Genomic DNA, 19,070 nt, shown 5'->3' on the forward strand with positions numbered 1-19,070 from the left:
TGGTGGAACTGTTATAGAACTTAGATACAAATCTCAGAAGTGACCCAGACAGACCCCTTGTCATGCTTTCATACATGCCTTTAGTGCATAATTTCTTAATGTCCTTAATAGGCATGTGTCTGCATCTGCCCTTGTCATTCCAGTTTGCAGTTTTCATTGAGCTCTCCCTACACCCATCACAAAAAGTATTCTCTGGAAATATGAATGATGCTTCTCCTTTCTGTCTCATAATTCTCCTGCTACTCTTAGAGTCCTAATGAAAAGGACTATGCAGTAATAAAAATCCTTGAGGGATAGAACTATTTCATTTTGTCTTTGTTTGGATGTAGAAGACTCATAATAAATGTTTGCTGAATGAGGGAAGGAATCATTCCTTCCAGGTCCCATCTAACTAGGCTGCCATAAAACAGGATATCACAGGATTAATACTGAGACCTTCGACTTCTAGCACAAGGGAGAAAGGGAGAAAGAACCAAGAAATAGCTCAACTGGCCTCTGCAGAGAAGAGGGGAACATATGACCCAACATGCTAAAACTATGATCTTTCCATATGGCTATATTTGTTTGAGGAAATGTATGCTCCAATGAAGGTCAGTCATGATCAAAATCAAGAAAAGTATTTCTGAGGCACAGATGCTTCAGCTCATGCCGAAAGCTGAAACTTATAAAACAGCCTTCTGCAACAGATGGTTTCGCAGCTTATCCCCAAGCAAAGAACATTGAAGCAATCCAGTGCGGGGGAGATACATGAGTTATGATGTCACAGCTGTTGGCTTATCCTTGGAGTCTTGAATGGATTAGCTCTGGCTTGCTAGGCCTGTATATTATTAAAATCATAGTCATTTCCCTGAGCAGCAGCAGCCTTCTCATAGATCATGATGATAACCCCCATTTACATAATCCTTTAAAGTGAGCAGTGTTTTTCTCACAGTCACTCCATGAAGAAAGGAGTGCAAGTATTATTAACCCCTTTTACAGTTGAGGAAACTAAACTCTAGAGTGACTTGTCCAAAGTCACAAAGCTATTTTGTGACAAAATCAGGGACTCAAACCCCTATCTCCTGCCTCCTTGGTTGGACAGTTTTCATACGGACCCAAGAATTGGGATCCATGTTTTGAGGAGGAGCTAATCTTGACTATTTGGGGCTATGAGTTTTAGTGTCTTTTGCCAGACACCACATGAGGTCGGATGGTGATGTTTCTAAGTTCTCAATGTCAGTGATTTAATACGGATGTTATTTTTTTCTCTTCCAAAGCTTAGTTATTCTCTGAAGTGTTAAATCTTTGATGGCAGCTGAGGAGTCATTAAAATGTCAGTAAAAATTAAACAATCTTCCTTCAACTTTCTCCTTTCCAAAGGCCAAAAGATATGAGTCATTCTCTGGAGGACATCATGGTTTAAGCCCTCTTCTTGTTGTAGATAACAAAAATATAGTCATCTGTTTGAAACCTTTCTCCAGGGCTTTCAAAGATCTTGCCAAGTAATCCTTTACAGTACTCCTGTGTGTAGATGAATGATGGTTAGCAATCTCTCCTACCTATGGAAAAAGAAACTAAGGTGCAGCAGGTCAAGTAACTTTCCCTCATCACACAGCACAGCAGGTAGTAGACCTGATTGAAGAACCCTGGAATCTTGGCTCAGAATCTAGAAAATTCATTGCTGAATCCATTCCAGTAGTATCCAGATGCATTTTGCCATGCCTCCCTATCTCTCACCCAATGGGGATCAGAGATGGAGATCTTTCTATCTGTATCCCGGTAGCTCTTGGGTTATGTAAAGGACTGTCTCTGATTCAATTCTTATGTGACACTTACACATTGAAGTTGTGAGGTCCCGAAATTCTATGCTAGTGAGGATTCCCCATTGCCCCTGGAGTTAGGATTTGTCTCTAAGGCTCAGAACTCTGAGGATCTTACCTTACTTTTGAGGATCTCCCTAATATACTGGAAGCCTTTGTAGTCCATGGGCCATCTTCTTAGAATAATGTTCTTAAATGCTTAAAAATAAAATATTTAGGATTCCAAAGGAAATAGATTACATGGAAATGAAATTATCAAAATGCTTTTTTAAGTTCAGAGATCCTAGAACCCTCACTCTTTTAGCTGCCTGTGTGCTAGAAAGGATTTCAAATCCTATCTTGTCTAACTTCAATTTACATATTAGAAATCTGAGGCCTGGAGAAATTAGATGACTTGACCAAGATCACAAGTCAGAGGTAAATTTTAACTCAGGTCCTCCTTTTAACATTTCTTAAATATATGTTTGAGGCACTAAGATCATTCATTCTCTGATGCATGCCCCACAGGACCAGCCTAATATTTCTTTTCAATAGTACACGACCTTAGTAATGTATCATGTAACTTCTTGCATGTTGCACATCATTGAGGATGGATTATTAATTGCTTATACTCAGCAGGCATCTCTCCATAGTCCTTTGGGTTGCGTGGAATGTCTATTCTTACTCAAAAAAAGTCCTGATCATGTTATATAGTGTGGAGATGACAGTGGGTCCTTGAAGGTTATGCTATGGGGTAAAGACTTTCAAGAATGAGCCTGGAAGCACATTCTTTCTTCACTTAGAGGTCAGCCTAGCTAAAAGCCAAGTGACTCATCACTCTCAGATGAACCCCTTAGTGATGATATGGTGAGAAAAAGCAGCAATAACAATATCTACTAATATTTACCTATTTTAAGGTATAAAAAGTGCTTTACATATATTATCTCATTTGATCCTCATAATCCTTCAAGATAGATGTTATTGTACTGATTTTTGCAGATTAACTTTTTATGTGATGATGTTTGTCCTTCATTCTCAAAGAAGACCATGACATCAGGGTGGTGATGCCATGACAAGCAAGTGAATTAGATTTGAGTGGGGGGTGCTATGCTAAGACACCAGTCTCACTTTCTCCCCCAGAGTTATCTGGATCCAGTGACCAGATATGAATCAGGACGACTGGAGATACCCTGGATGAGAGGCAATCAAGTGCCTTGTCCAAGGTCACACAGCTAGTAAATGTCATGTGTCTGCATTTGGATTTGAACTCAGGTCCTCCTGAGTACTCTACCTACTGTACTACCTCCCTGCCCCTATGTAGCCTTTATGTCGTCACTTAAAGTTTGGAAATTATTGTACATGTGTTAGCCCATTTGATCTTTACAATCACCCTGTAGATGATATTGTTATTATCTACTTCACACAGGTGTAAAAACAGATTAAGTGACTCATACAGGGTTACACAATTATAAGAGCCTAAAACAGGATTCTAACCCTATCATTCTTGATCCCACTGTGCTGCCTCATTAATTCATTCAGTTTTTATCCAGGAATCTATGTAATAAATATTGCTTTTTTCCCAACAAATCTAAAATTTCATTGATGTAGGGAATCCTGGGAAAAGAACTTAGGGAAGGAAAACAGATCAGCATCTGTTTCACAACTTATAGCCCAAGAGAGTTGCCCATAGTATTAAGAGATTAAGTCATTTGGCTGGGATCACTCAAGAGGATAAACTTGATTCCAGGTCTACCTGGCCCCAACACCAAGTCTCTATCCACTACACCATGCACATGATAGATATTTAATTTAAAAAAAAAACCTATACTTAGTAGCACCTAATAAAAGTTTATTGAATTAAATTGGGAGAGGTTTTTTTGCCTATTCTACCTTTTTCTCCATCACGACTTTTCTCCTTCCAGAATAAAGGGACAAAGCTTAAGGTACTAGTTTTCTAAAACAGAGCTCAGAATTCCAATATATGTCTTGTGTATCATTAAGTTTGAACCAGCTTGGATGATACTCTGCACTGATAGGAACTGCATTAATATTCACTTAAGAAAAAGCGTTTTGTCTCTGCCCAGCATACCTACTGGGCAGGAGAGGTTCAGACAGTGCAGTATCGGCTAACAGTAAAATCAGAGTCACTCACTCTGGTTCCGTAAACTCTGCCTCCTTCCTTCTACCTCTTATTGGCCCTCAGAAAAGTCTGATGGTCTATGCTTTGGTATTTTGCCTGATGGGAACTTGCCAGCTTTAGTCACCACCCCATGAAAAACTTTTAAAAGGCACTCTGGAAGAAGTAATTAGAGAGACTATTTAAAAGTAATTGCCAACTTAAAAAGTAATTGCTAATTTCCTGGACCTCCTCATGGCAACTTTCTGTTTTATTTCATATCAGCTGCAGGCATTTACAAAAGAGGGAGAAAAAGGTCAATCGCAGTATTTTTGTGGTTGTTGCAATGTAACTTAGTTGTCTACTGCAGAAAATGGTAACAAATATTTAGGCTTGTTGGTTTTCTCCTAGCATTTAATAAAAAAAAAATAAATAAAAAGTCGTTGTGAAATCCCCTCACAATGAAGATTATATTACCAAAAACTGTTTTCCCAAATAAAGCTAGTGACTTGATGGGTACAGATTAAAACAGAAAATGAAATGTAACTTAAGACCTTAAAAAATATTAAAAAGCAGGGAATGCTGAGGGGTGATCTCTAAGCATAGTTGCTAAAGCTGTTTCAGATTGTGTTCCCCTTGAAAAGTGAGCAGGTATGAGAAATTGAGAAGTTAGCTATTTTCTGGATTTGGTGTTAGGGCAGTTCTTACTACAATTCTTTTAAAATATTGAACACTTTGGTTTCATGTAGGCTCTCTTTTCTTTTTGGATCCTCCTAATTCATTTAGACTGCTTTCGTTCTCATCCCAGAATACTCCCATGATGACTTGCTTTGACTTGGAATTTGCTTTGACCATGTATGTTCTATCTCTCAAGTGAGATGAATGAATGAATAGTTGATTTTAAATTCATTCTTTCTAAACTACAAAAAAGGAACAAAATAAAGAGGCAGCTACAAAACTGTAATGTAAACAATCCTCACAATGGAAAATTGAACTCACAAAGAAATAGAGACAAAAAAAATAGGACCTTGAAAAATGAATATTCTGACTGAAAAGGTAAAACTGGACAAAGCAGCAGTATTTGAAGAATCATCTCTATATCCCCAAATTGAAAATAAAACAACCAAAAGAAATGGGAGAGTCATTTAGAAGTCCAAAAAAAAATAATATGGAAACTAAAGATATAAGGAGGAAAATTACAATACTTAAAAAAGAACTAAAAAAGACAAAAGAGATATCTGTTGTATTAGGATAGATAATTGAGATCTTAATAAGATAATAAGCACTCAAAAAAGGCAGAGGAAAAATCAACAAAAATAAATAGATGGAACCAAAATTCTAGCAATTAAATGGATCTATGATCATGTCAAGTTAGGTAATGCAAATCATAGCCCATCCTAGACAACTCTCTTCCATGTCATCCTATAAATTCACTATCCAACTCTATGTACTAGGGCCTTCTTCACATTCTTTCGATGTGGATTCAGTGAACTCCACAGGTTGTCCATTGGTTATCTATCCCACACCCTTGCCACATGATCAATCCATCTTTGTTTCCATGAATGTTTTTTAACTTTTAGTATAAAATTATCTACTCTGCTTGTCCTGTGTAATATCTTTGTTTTCCAGGTTGCTTACATCCACCATGCACTTCTCCTTTGCCCCTTTGTTGGCTTTCAACTTCCTCTTTAGAATCCATATTATTCCGATGCTGACAGCCACAAAACAGTACAAGAGGAATATTTGTGCTTAAGGGGGAAAAAAAAAGATTGATTCTATGGTTTAGGGATAAGCATGGGTTCACTAAAAGAATAATGAACTTTTCCAAAGGTAATTAATCCCCTTTCTTCCTATACATTTCTAGGCATAACTCATTGTCCTTTTGCAATTTCTTTCCAAATAAACGGATCATAGTCTGCACACTAGGTATTATTCATCTTCTTGGTTTTTCCTCTGTGGATCATGACAAAAAACTCACTTTAGGGGGTTTTTGCATTTAATTTTTAAGATAATCTATAGTGTTTAATTATGTCACCTCTAACAGAAGATCTGGAGGACTCTGCTATCAATTTGAAATCTGTATTAAGGGCCCTAAAAATATTGAACTTGATTATAAAAATCTCACATTCAAATACTGGCTCCATTATTTAATACACATGTGATGTTGGGCATGTTGCTTTAACTAACATGACATTAGTTTCCTCATTCCAAGGTCCCTTCCAGCTCTAAATTTCTGGTCTTAAGAAACTCTATGACTGTGACAATTCCCTTTGGTGATCATGCATCTACTGGCAATATTAAGAATCATATGGTCATCAGAAAATATTCATTCTTTTTCCTGAATTCATGTGATATCACTAACTTCCCATTAGCCATTTCAAACTGATCGTCAACGTGTTGCCAAAACTAATTCCACACATCTCTTGTATTTGGCCTTTTCTCTACATTAACACAGCCATGATATTCATTCAAACCCATATCACTTCTTTCCTAGATTAATTCAACAGCCTCTTAAGTGGTTTCTCTGCCTCAAGTCGCTTCCATTCCATGCTGTTCTCCATAGAATTCCACAAATTGTTCTCCTTAATTATTTTATTATTTGTTGAAATTATTTTTCCTTAATTATTTTGTTTATTATCTGTTGAAGTTATTTTTCCATCTGGCCATGTCAGGCCCCATTGCAATAAACTACACCAGCTCCTTATTGCCTTTAGAATCCAATGCAGTAAACTCCAATGTTTGTCTTTAAAGCCGTTCAAAATCTAGTGCCAGCCTATCTTTGCAGTCTCATTTCTTAAACATTTCTCCTGTTACTACACTATGTGATTCAGCCAAAATGACCTGTTTCTCATATAGAACATTAAGATCTCTCATCTTTCAGTGTTTGCACTGGTCACCTGCCATGTTTATCATGTCCTCACCTCCATCTCATAGAATCTTTGTCTTCCCACTGGACCATTTGTAGCTGTTCCCAATCCCACAACTGTTAAAGCCTTCACTCCCTAATTACCTGAATTAAACTATTTTTTATTTATTCCATATATTATACATATATATATAATATATACACTCCATATATATTCTGTGTATGTGTGTGTTTTATATTTATATCTATATATAAACATATATATATATATATATATATATATATATATATATATATAATTTATTTGTACATTGTCTTCCTGATGAAGTGTAGACTCCTACAGAGGAGTTCTTTCATTTTTGTCTTTTTTGCCCTCCATAGACCCTAGAATAGAGAAAGAAGTTGCTGACCTTACAGAAAGGGTTTCTACGAAAAGCACATGTCCCTCCAAGGTGGGGGGGGGTGTAATTGAAATGAACTACTAACAAAAGACTCTGAAACAGGAGCAATGAAGCTATGACCCACGTTTAAAGTCTGCCCTTCTGTTGTCTTGGGTCCCTCTCACCCTGTGCCCATGATCCTTGTGCCTCAACTCTGTCCTGTTTCTCACTCCAGCTTCAGTTTCACCCACTAACTCTATTTCTAAAAACTCAAAAAGTCATTTATGTGTTAATAGATTTTTACTAGGAATGAAGTCAAGTTCACTGGCCTATAATATGAATAATTAACCTTCTTTTTGAAGTTTGGATGTTCACCCATCTTCAGCCTTGCAGAAACTCTCTAATTCACTACAATCTTAGATATCAACCTGTTATACTCCATTAATTTGCAGATGCCAACACTGCAATCTTGAGAAGTTAAATGAGTTTCCTAAGGTCATGGAACAAGGAGGTGGCAGAACCAAGAAGGCTAGCTTCTGACTCCCAAGTCCAGTGTGCTTGCTTCCTACAATACAACCCACCTCCTATCTGAAAAACCTTAAACCCAAGTCTCACCCCCACCTCCCATCTGAAAAACCTTAATCCCAAGTCTCACCCTTCTTATCAAATCCCAGAACCAAAAAGTCAATTCCCTACTTCTTGGCTATACCAAGATCTCCCAGACAAATAAAGATCTATAAAGATTTCTAGAAGTAGAATCCACAGGCACTCTTGGAAATCTATTCCAATATCTAACAAATACAATATCAGAAAATTTTTTTATAGTCTCTTCCAGACTCCTTCATGAAATGCCACAACTTATTAGTTTCTTCTCTAAGCATCCTAGAAGCTTAATCATGCTCCTTTTATATGTTTTTGGTCCTCTGGGGCTTCCTGCCCTCTTTGCAGCAGTTAACATGCCAAAACTTCACTCAGTGAAAACCACAATTCTCTAATATCCTAGAATTTCAGCACAGTGTGAGAAGCTAAGTGACTCTGGCCTCATTAAATTAAGCTAAAATGGCAGAGGAGAGTTACATGCTTAAAAAAAGGACACAAAATGATGGATTAATATTAGACCTTGATATAACAAATCATGACATGGGATGGAACCATTAAGCCAATTAGCAGCTTGTTACATTGCTTCACCTCAGAACAAAACAGAGAACTAATAGTTTGACAAATGTCATTTGCCATAGGTCTTATGGTGGAAAGTTTCCATTCTGGTATCCTGACATACATTCATTTAACAAAAGTAGGAATCAATCCAAAGCCTATCCAAAGAGAATGTATTCCCAGGCTTATAGATTTGATTCTTAAAGAACTTCAGAGGAAACCGAAATCCAGAGAAGTAAATGATTTTCCCTAGGTCACACAGTAAAGAACTGGGCCAGGATTAAATTCTAGGACCTGAATCCAATTCAAAGCCCTTTGCAATTTTCCAGTTAACTGGAGAGTTCATTCTGACTTGCTTTACAATGGAAAGAATAGGGGACTTGATGTCAGGAGACTCGAGTTTAAATTCTAACTCTGACCTTGGACAAATCACTTCATTGCCTTAAGCATCAATTTCATCACTTATAAAATGTGCTAATAAAATGTGGATTATGACATTCTCTAAGCTTACCTCACAGGAATCTTAGGAATCACAGGAATCTTAGAGCTTGGAGGGAGCTCAAAATCTATCTGGTCCAATCTCCTCACTTTGCACATGAGAAAACTGAGGCCCAGGAAGTTAAATTTCCTGTATCCAAGGTCAATCAATCAATCAACAAACAGGGTCTGCAAATACAAATACAAAAATCACATGGTACTAGCTCTCAGGGACCTAACATTGTAATAAAGGAGTACAACATTTTTACTTGTAAATAAATATAAGATTCAGGTGAAATGCATACTCAATGTTTGGGGGAAGATAAAACTAACCAAAAGGACATGCTGATAGCATTCAGGTTCCATATAGGACATCTGACCCATGATCTGTATAAGGCCCAGGAAATTATTTTGTCTGGCATTACTCAAAATTCAATAAATGTAGGAGTTTTTAAAGGGAGAATTAATTAAATATTTAACCAAATATAGCAGGCTAATTTTAAGTTGATGATGTTCCACAGATGATTTTATAAAATAACCCTTGGCAGAAAAAAAGTTCCCCACCCTTCTTCTAGATCTAGGAATTATTCCACCCTGCAATTTTGCTTTTGATTATGAGACTAGAAATATATATATATATATATATATATATATATATATGTATATACATTCACAAATATGTATATGAATAGATATATATATATACATATGTATATGTATTATACAGTCATTTGTACCTATAAAATGCTACATAAATTGAACTCTAATGGTATATATATATAAACAAATATATACATATATTAATATTTATAGAACACTGATTATGTGCCAGGAACCAGATTTAACACTTTACCATTATTTCATTTGACTCCAAACCCTCTCCTTATCCACTTTCCCACCAAACTAGAGAAGACTTGGAAGGGAAGGGCTTAATTGCCTTTTCAATTTTTTGAAGGACTATCCTAGAGGGATTAAATATGTTCAATTACTGATGATTGCCTAACTTCCTTAAAATTACCTTTAGATTTATTTAAATTGTATTTTTTAAAAAATCTCAATTTTTAGAAAATAATTATGCTAATAAAATTTAATTCTTCAGAGCTGGCAGTCATCAGTCATGCCATTTAAGACATTTTTTTCTTTTCTTAGTGTCTCCTTTCTATCAGACTGGATGATCCTTCCCCTAGGGTGGATGAATGAATGTTTGAACATGTCAGGAACAAAGTAAATGTCATGAGACTGGGGATATGAATGGAGGGAAGGAAGAATAGGGAGGGAGAGAGAGAGAGAGAGAGAGAGAGAGAGAGAGAGAGAGAGAGAGAGAGAGAAAGAGAGAGAGAGAGGAGGTGGGGTTAGTTAGATCAGCCAATTATTTGTATATTTTTCTGCCACAGTAAAAGCAGGGGGGGAACCCCACAGCTCTTGCCATTTTAAATGAACAGAATCTGCCCTTGAGGGACCAGTCAGTTTGTCTGATGAATGTCAATCTCCTGAACATCCTGATCCCATGTCAGGATGAGCCTACTTAAACTGACAGAGATGAAAGAGTGGCTTCTGCCTGTTCTGTATAGGCAACAGACAGCTCCAGGTTAGAGTTCCAAGAGCATCAGAAGACAATAAAGAAGCAGATATGGTGAAGCACGTCAGATATTTTAAATTAGATTTCAGTAGTATTCCTGATGAAGGGAGGAACAGGTATCCATAAAAGTGCTTTCCCTTTAGATCTTATTATTTATGGACAGATTCAGCATGCAGATCTTAACTTCTGGATCACCTCCTCCACAGCTTGGTGGCCTAACCCAGCCTTCCCAAGCTGTCCATAAGAATTTCTAAAATGCTTGGGACTAGGGATTTGGGGGGTTGGGTTTTTTTCTGTTTATTTGTTTACAGTAAAATTCTCCCAATATCTCACGAATTGCCTTAGAAAGGATGGATAAGTGTTTTTTTTTTTTTAAAAAAAGAGCAGGATTACAAGGAATCTTGTCTTTGGTTTTTTTGTTATCATTAATTTGTTCAATTGTGTATGACTCTTTGAAGCCCCATTTGGGATTTTCTTGGCAAAACACTGCAGTGTTTTGCCATTTCTTTCCACAATTCATTTGAAAGATGAGGAAACTGAGGCGCACAGGGTTAAATGACTTGCCTAGAGAGTCTTTAGAAAGTTTCTGAGTTCATATTTGAACTGAAGTCTTCCAGACTGCAGTCCAGATGCTCTTTCTATCTGCTGTGCCACCTAAACAGTCCTTTGTTGTTAATACAGCATCCTAAAGATCTGAATGACATGAGTAAGTTATACATAACCCTTTGTTTATGCATCAGTGGAATGGGTTTAAATAGTTTGCCAGCAGATGCTGAATTTTCAGATGAAAGGCCACCAGATGAATGTTGCATTTTGTGTTGTTCTTAGTAATAGCAATATTCCATATGCTGTGAGGTGGAAGTTGCAACTGAAGGGACTGCAAGTGATTTGAAAACCAGTGCGGTGTATTCATGTCAGCTGCTAATCTGTTTCCATAAATGCATCTTTGCTACTTTGAAAGGTGCCCCGAGACCATCAAATCAGTCAAGTTGGCCCTCAGAACCCAGGGGGAGTTTTAATACCTGTCTGAGTTATTGTTTCTCACTTGCATGCTTGGTTTCCTTAGCAATGCACTGTATACTTGCCCCAGTAATTTATAGCAAAGAACTGAACCATGTAGCCAGTCTATAAGCAGCTGTGATCCAATAGGACGTGACCCCCTCGCCTCCCCTACTCCCACCCCTGCTTCTTCACTGATGGCTTGTCCCTTTGCTGATAAAACCAGAGGTTGATATTTTTCCTCATATATTGCTTTTGAAAGTGAAAAGAAAAAAATGATGGAACCAAGTTAAAACTCAACTGTCTGGAACTAAACCAAGAGTGAGCTCTTCAAAGTTGACCTTTTTGTTGAAGTAACTTAATACAATTTATGTCATCCTTCTAAGATACATTATTTTATTGTTTTTCTGGGAATTTTTGTTAGCAGAAAAGCACACTTTGGGGAGAAGGAAACATTAAACTTTTGTAACCATTAAGTGTTTACATGCCCTTGATGAGGTAAGTGCTAGGTAGAATAAACACACAGCATTAGATCTGCGTTCTGGAAGCTTGATTCAACATAGCACAAGCCCAGTGGGTCTGGCATTGGAAGTCTATCAACTCAAGGCTGTTGTCTTCACTAAGGGCTCTTAGTATCACAGAATCATATATGAAAAGCTTGAAGGGACCAAGGAACCAACTCCTCACTTTATAGGTGAGAAAATAAGTAGTTTTCAGATGAAGAAATCAGAGCTATCTATATTCATATGAAATATGCTCCAAATCACTATTAATTGGTGAAATGCAAATTAAACAACTCTGGGGGTACCACTTCACACCTATCAGATTGGATCTTATGACAGAAAAGAAAAAAATATTAAATGTTGGAGAAGATGTGGGAAAATTTGAACAATAATGCACTGTTAGTGAAGTTGCGCACTGATCTAACCATTCTGGAGAGCAATTTGAAACTATGCTCAAAAAGCTAGAAAATCATGCATACCCTTTGTCCCAATAATATCACCACTAGTTTTGTATCCCAAAGAGATTTTTTTAAAGGGAAAAGGACCTATATGTACAAAAATATTTATAGGACCTCTTTTTGTGGTAGTAAAGAATTGGAAAATTGAGGAAATACCCATTGAACAAGTTGTGGTATATGATTGTAATGGAATACCACTGTGCTACAAGAAATTACAAGCAGGCAGATTTCAGAAAAAAACATGGAAAGATTCATATGAAGTGATGCAAAGTGAGTGGAACCAGAAAATTGTCCATAGCAACAATATTATGCAGTGATCATTCCTCTCAGCAATAGATTGATCCAAGAAAATTCATATTGGAAAATGCTATCTACAACTACAGAAATGATAGAGGCTGAATATAGATTTAAGCAGACTATTTTCACTTTATTTTGTTTGTGATTTTTTTCCTTTTGTCATTTCTTCGTTCGTAACACAACTATTATGGAAATGTTTTACATGATTACACACATATAACCCATATCAAATTGCTTACCTTTTTAGAGGGGGAAGGAAAGGGAGAAAGAGAGAACTTGAAACTCAAAAAATTAAAAATGACTGTTTTAAACTGTTTTTGCATTGGTAAAAATGAAATATTAAAAATAAATTAATAAATTTAATTTTAAAAATAAATTAAAACATTAAAAAAGTTTCTGAGTTTTAAGGAGAGAAAGGAATGAAACATGATGGGAGTGCTTGTGCTGGATGTCTCCATTTTTTCATACTGAAGGAACATGTTGACTGTCCATTCTTTTTCTTTTTAAGGTTTTTTTGCAAGGCAACAAATGGGGTTAAGTGGCTTGCCCAAGGCCACACAGCTAGGTAATTATTAAGTGTCTGAGACCAGATTTGAACTCAGGTACTCCTGATGCCAGGGCCAGCGCTCTATCCTCTGTGCCACCTAGCTGCCCCTTGACTGTCCATTCTAATCAAAATTAGGAGGTCAGAGATTAGGATCCAGTGGAAAGAATGTCATTGAATATGGAACATTGCCCACAGTCACCATTTTTCTGATTATTCTCTTTCCTCTCTTAGGCATCAACAGAAAAGTTGTTTATTCTCTAGCAGACTCAGCAGGAGGGTACTTTTCAGTAGACAGCTCATCAGGTATTATCATCTTGGAACAGCCACTCGATCGAGAGCTGCAGTCATCCTATAACATCAGTGTGAAGGCATCAGACCAGAGTATCCTAAAGTCTCTGTCTTCCCTGGCCACTGTCACCATAACTGTTTTGGACATTAATGACAACCCACCTGTGTTTGAAAGAAGGGATTATCTTGTTACGATACCAGAAGATACATCCCCAGGCAAAGAAGTCCTTGCAGTTTTTGCCACAAGCAAAGACATTGGCACAAATGCTGAAATTACTTATCTTATCCGGTCTGGGAATGAACGAGGAAAATTCAAGATTAACCCAAAGACAGGTGAGTAAAATAGAAAATGAAAGCCTCAAAGCTAGGCTTCTGTCAGTAATGTCTGTAAACTGGCACCAAAAAAAACCCCCCAACACTTTCTATTCATGCTATTTGTTTCTGGACACTCCAGTTTGGGTGGTTCCCAGTTGCCCTCAAGAATTCTATTCATGACTAAGGGCTCCAAGGTTCTTCAGTAAGTGTTTCCCTCTCATCAATCACTAAATATTTATTTAGCTGCTTCCATTAATCCTAATTTCTCTCCAATATCTGAATGAATTTTGACATTATTTATAGCATAGATATATAGGGCAAAAGACAAAAGTTCAGCAAAGCCTTCCATAGTAATCTGTTTAATGGCAATGCCCCTCAGGTAAAGGCTGTAGCCAGGAGAATGGATTTAGAGAGAATGCTAATGAGCAATTGTCATAATGATCACACCTTGTGTTTTACAACATTCTCCAAAGCACTTTGGCATCTGTTGTTCCATTTTATTGTCCCAACAGTCCTGTGAGGTTGGACAGATATCACTGTCCCCATTTTTCAGGTAAGGCAATTGAAAAACAGAGAGGTTAATTGATTTCCTTGAAAGTACTCAGTGTGGAGACATAGAAATAAAAGCAGCGGGTCTTCTAGCCCCCAGCCTAGTGCTCTTTTCAGTAGACATATTGCCTCTGCAGAAGTCATTACTCTTCCAGCTTTCCTATTGGAAACTGGTCATTATCTCCAATTAAAATATGAGCCAGCCGCAGGAGTGATCTGTCAACTGATTTTATGCTTCCTCAATTCCACAGCATTTAGTAAGAAGGGAGGGAGAACCATATGGCCTAACCCAGGCCTTGCAAATAGTTTTCATAAACCATTAAGCCCACAGAAGTTCTATTTAGTTTGAAAAATTTGCATCACTGCCCAACACACACTTTGCCCAGTATGAACTCTTCTCAGGTCTTCAGCCTTATCCTTTTGAACATTTTTGTCAGCACCTTAAAGACTCTAGAAGGCAGGCACATCCAATTCATACAAAGCAAATTAAAGAAAGGGACAAGCAAGTAGTTTGAATAAAAAATCTAAACTTCAGAAAGTTCACTTTGGAGAATATTAAAGAGAAATGTGAAGTCTTAAATTTATTCAAAAACAGCAGAACAAGTGCATGATAGGGGAAATCTGGCTTAACAATGCGTCATCTGAAAAAAAGCAGAGCTTTTACATGAATATGAGGTCAACATAAGTCAAAAATATGATTCAGCTACCAAAAAATGAATATGGGCCTTCAGCAACTTGATAAAATGATATGTCCAGAAACAAAAGACACTCAGTGTGGAAGTCAATGCATGAGGAGCATAAGCTCTGATAGCACTTCTAAATCCAGGTGCTTTTTCTTTACAATAAGAAGGACCTTGAGTATGGGTCCAAAAATATGGGTATCTTCAAAGGATCAATCTAGCAAAGAGAAGAAATTCCTTATCAGCAGTTCTCTCTACTATTGAAATAATAGATCAGGGCAAAAACAAAACATCATCTGGCTGATTGGGAGGAGAATGAACTTGGAAGTCACAAAAGCTCAAGATCAGTCCCTTAGTTGTAGAGGGGTTATAATCTACATCAATAGAAGAAACATAGTTCAGATCCTTGAAAAAATGAAAAAGTGCCCAAAATTCAGTAGGTGAAAATCCCACTATATTCTGTGCTGGTCAGATGACTTTGGAGCATTGGATTCCATTACATTTTGAAAGGAACCAATGACAGATCTAAGACTTCCAGAAAAGGATAATAAGGATGGTGAGATGTCTTGAATTAGTTGAGGGAGTTGGTGGTGTTTAGCCTGGAAAAGAAAGTATTTAGGAGATACCACAGTAGCTCTCAACTAATATTCAAAGAGCTTTCATATGGATCAGGGATTAGATTTATTTTACTTGTCTCTAGAAAGTGGATTTAAGACTAATGAATGGAAATTGCAGAGATAGTCATTTCCTCAAAAGAAGCTGGCTTAGAGAGTAAGGAGCTCCCTATCACTAGAAATCCTTAAGTAATAATACTTACCTCTTGTTCAAGACGTTATAGAGGAAATTATAGCACAGTCAGTTCAAATGACTTCCAATAATCCTTTCAACTCTTACTATTTTTCCTGACATTATCCCTGTTTTCTGAAGATTATTAGATTAGGAGAATATGTCCATACACATGTGGGAAATACTGTTTGCCTAAAAACATATTGTCATGGCAACCATGCCAAAAATAAACAGGAGAGGCAGACTACATTAAATCATTTTCTTCAATCTTACATCTTTTTTTCCCATTGAATACTGTACAGGAGCCAATTTTTATTTTTAATAGTTAATAATAATCATTAACACATAGAACTTTAAGATTTGCAAAAGATTTTCCAAATATAATTTTTTAAGGTGTCACTGAAGCTTTAGCTAGCTACCTAGAGCAAGAGACTAGTGACCTTATAAATAGCACTAAGAAAAAGAATGACTAAGGGCCTATTTTAAAACTTATAATGTTTTTCTCTAAGAAAAGGCAAGGGTCTGGCCAATATAAATAAGATCTGGCATGGGGATGGACCCTTTTTATTTAGAAATCAGCTCTCCCACTAGAGTGTGATGAGATGATGGCTGAGTGCAGACCTCTACCATCTTTGCTGCACACTAGACACCACACACACACACACACACACACACACAAAACATCACTATCACTAAAGGAATAAGTGTGTTAGTCCTGATAGATTAGCCAAAGGGGGGTTCCAAGAGGAAGAAGGACTATACTAAACCAAAGAACCACTCCTACTGGCAATGATTCTGCATAGCAATCACCTCTTTCAGTTAAAACTCATTATTTAAAATTGAAGTGGGGGGGGGGAGGGGGAGGGAAGCAAGATTGGGGGAAAAATGTAAAACTCAATATCTTTAATAAAAAATAAATTTAAAAAAACAGTAAAAAAAATCTACACTCTTAATAAACCCAGAGTTGGATCAACTGAAAAAAAAATAAAAAAACATAAAATTGAAGTGTATGGGGGGTGTAAGATCCTCACACATTTAGGTATTCATTAATTTCAACTTGTCAGGCTAATGACCATTGTATTTAAATGCCATGGGAAAATGGTTAAATATTGCTTATATTTTGTTATTTGACAGTTAGGGCAGGAGACTTAATAAAACACCAGGCATGATAATCATCAAGGAAACTTAATTAGAAAACCAAAAAAAAAAAACCCTTTAGCATCTTTATTTACACAGTAGAGTTATAGCTTTTATTTTACAATAGGACCAGTTTCTGTACTGTTTTTTAATTGAGCTGTAGAAACCATAATGAACAAGCATAGAAAGGAATCTTCACCCCCTTTTTTTGAGGGGGTGAAGTGATTTGCCCAAGGTCATACATCTAGAAACAAAGTAGCAGAACTGAGATTCTAAATCTAGAAAACCACCTATCCCTGACTCAAAAATCTTGATTACCCAAGGAGTGCTAGTTTTAATGTGCTCTAAAATTAGAGAATTCCATTTCAGTATAGAAATCTATTGAAAAGTTTGATTCTTCATTGAATATTTTTCAAAGTGATTCAGTGTTTTGGTGGATGGGTAACTACCCATGTTCAATGATTGACATTATTAAATAGGCTTTCAGTCTGTTTTTCCAAGAACCTTAAATAAATGAGTTATTGAATATCCCTGTTTCTTTATCAAAGATAAAAATATTTATAATGATAATTGCATTTCTTCTACTTTTTAAAAACAAGCAAATGTAAAATTTACCATTTTTCTTCAAAGGAGGTATTTCTGTCATTGAGGCCCTGGACTATGAAATGTGCAAAGATTTTTATCTTGTGGTGGAAGCCAAAGATGGGGGTACCCCAGCCCTCAGTGCTGTGGCCACAGTGAATATCAATCTTACTGATGTGAATGATAATGCACCAAAATTTAACCAAGAAGTCTACAGTGCAGTCATCAGTGAAGATGCTTCCATCGGGGACTCAGTCATCGTGGTGGGTACATGTGGTCAGTTTGGTCCTGATATCCAGGGTCAAATTAAAGCAGAATGGTGAAGTAAGAGTTTGTCTCTGATGCCCTCCCATTGTTTCTTTTGAGTGACATTCTTCTCCTGGAATCCTCTCTAGAGATCAAACATACTACTTTCAATCTTTCAAACCTTATTGTCCGTTGGAAAGGAGTTGATAAACTACTATACACTAAGGTATACATGACCAATAATGGTTAAATGATTAAAGCATAACTTGCATTTTAGAATAGGTTGGCATCTTAACTCAAATGTATAGCTACTTAATGGTAGAATTTTAGGCATTAATAGTATACAATTAAGGGACACATTTAGAGATGCGGGAGTCCTTTTATCACCCTTCAAATCAGTCTGTAAATGAGGTCAGATATACTCAGACCTACAGAATATCCTGCACAGTTAACAGTAGCAAATGTTTGAGAGAATGCAGAGATAATAATAAAATAATAATAAAACTGAAGAAAATATTTATCAAGTGTATACTTACTATGTATCATGGAAGAGTGCTAGGGTTTCACAGACTGAAAGGAAATTATTCCTGCCCTTGGGGAATAGTCACTTAGGTTTGGATTCCTTTTTTTGGATCAGGGTATGAGGGATCCAGAAAACAAATCAGATTGTAGACATGAATGAATCTAAATACAAATTGCATCTAGAACCATGGTCCTGGTTCTTTTCTGTCTTTGACATCATCCTTCTCAGTATGATGGGTAAAAATGGGAATCCTGATTGGAGAACAGGCAACACTTCTGCAAGTTTATAGTTTGGGGTTGGTTTAACCTCTATGTTTCTCTAGAACTATAGGGTTAGACAGGACATGGACATTTTTTCTAATCCTCTTGTTTTTTCATGAAGTTAATAGCAGAAGATGTAGATAGCCCACCCAATGGGCAGATTCATTTCTCCATTGTGAGTGGGGACCGGGACAATGAATTTGCTGTGGATCCTGTCTTGGGACTTGTTAAAGTGAAAAAGAAATTGGATCGAGAACGGGTAAGATTAATTAAACTACCCCAACCTTTTCTAGGCTTTCTTAGAAGCCTCTCAAGGTGAATAATAAAATGATTCTTTCAAGGAATGAGATTTATAGGATGTGATATTTCTATAGTCTGAAAGAGACAGGGCTGTGGAAGGATACCTATTTATATAATCTGTGCTATATGGATTGTAATTATTTGAGTACAGCAATGGTGGAGAAATAGGAACATGTCTATAGTTATAGTAACTTGGTTTTAGATTAGACCCTAAGAATAATTTTCTGCCAAATTTTGTGTAACCCCAGA

General features: G+C 36.7%; 1 protein-coding gene across 1 annotated transcript in view; it reads left to right on the forward strand.

The window, feature by feature from the left end:
• Positions 1-19,070, forward strand: part of LOC141506737 (protocadherin Fat 3-like) — a 199,601-nt gene that overhangs the window by 120,622 nt on the left and 59,909 nt on the right. The window contains exons 19-21 of the mRNA XM_074213776.1: positions 13,387-13,776; positions 17,541-17,755; positions 18,643-18,780. Coding sequence (XP_074069877.1) covers positions 13,387-13,776; positions 17,541-17,755; positions 18,643-18,780 — 743 coding nt within the window. The remainder of the gene's footprint in view (positions 1-13,386; positions 13,777-17,540; positions 17,756-18,642; positions 18,781-19,070) is intronic.

Source organism: Macrotis lagotis, chromosome 1 (assembly GCF_037893015.1).
Source record: "Macrotis lagotis isolate mMagLag1 chromosome 1, bilby.v1.9.chrom.fasta, whole genome shotgun sequence".
NCBI lineage: Eukaryota > Metazoa > Chordata > Mammalia > Peramelemorphia > Peramelidae > Macrotis > Macrotis lagotis.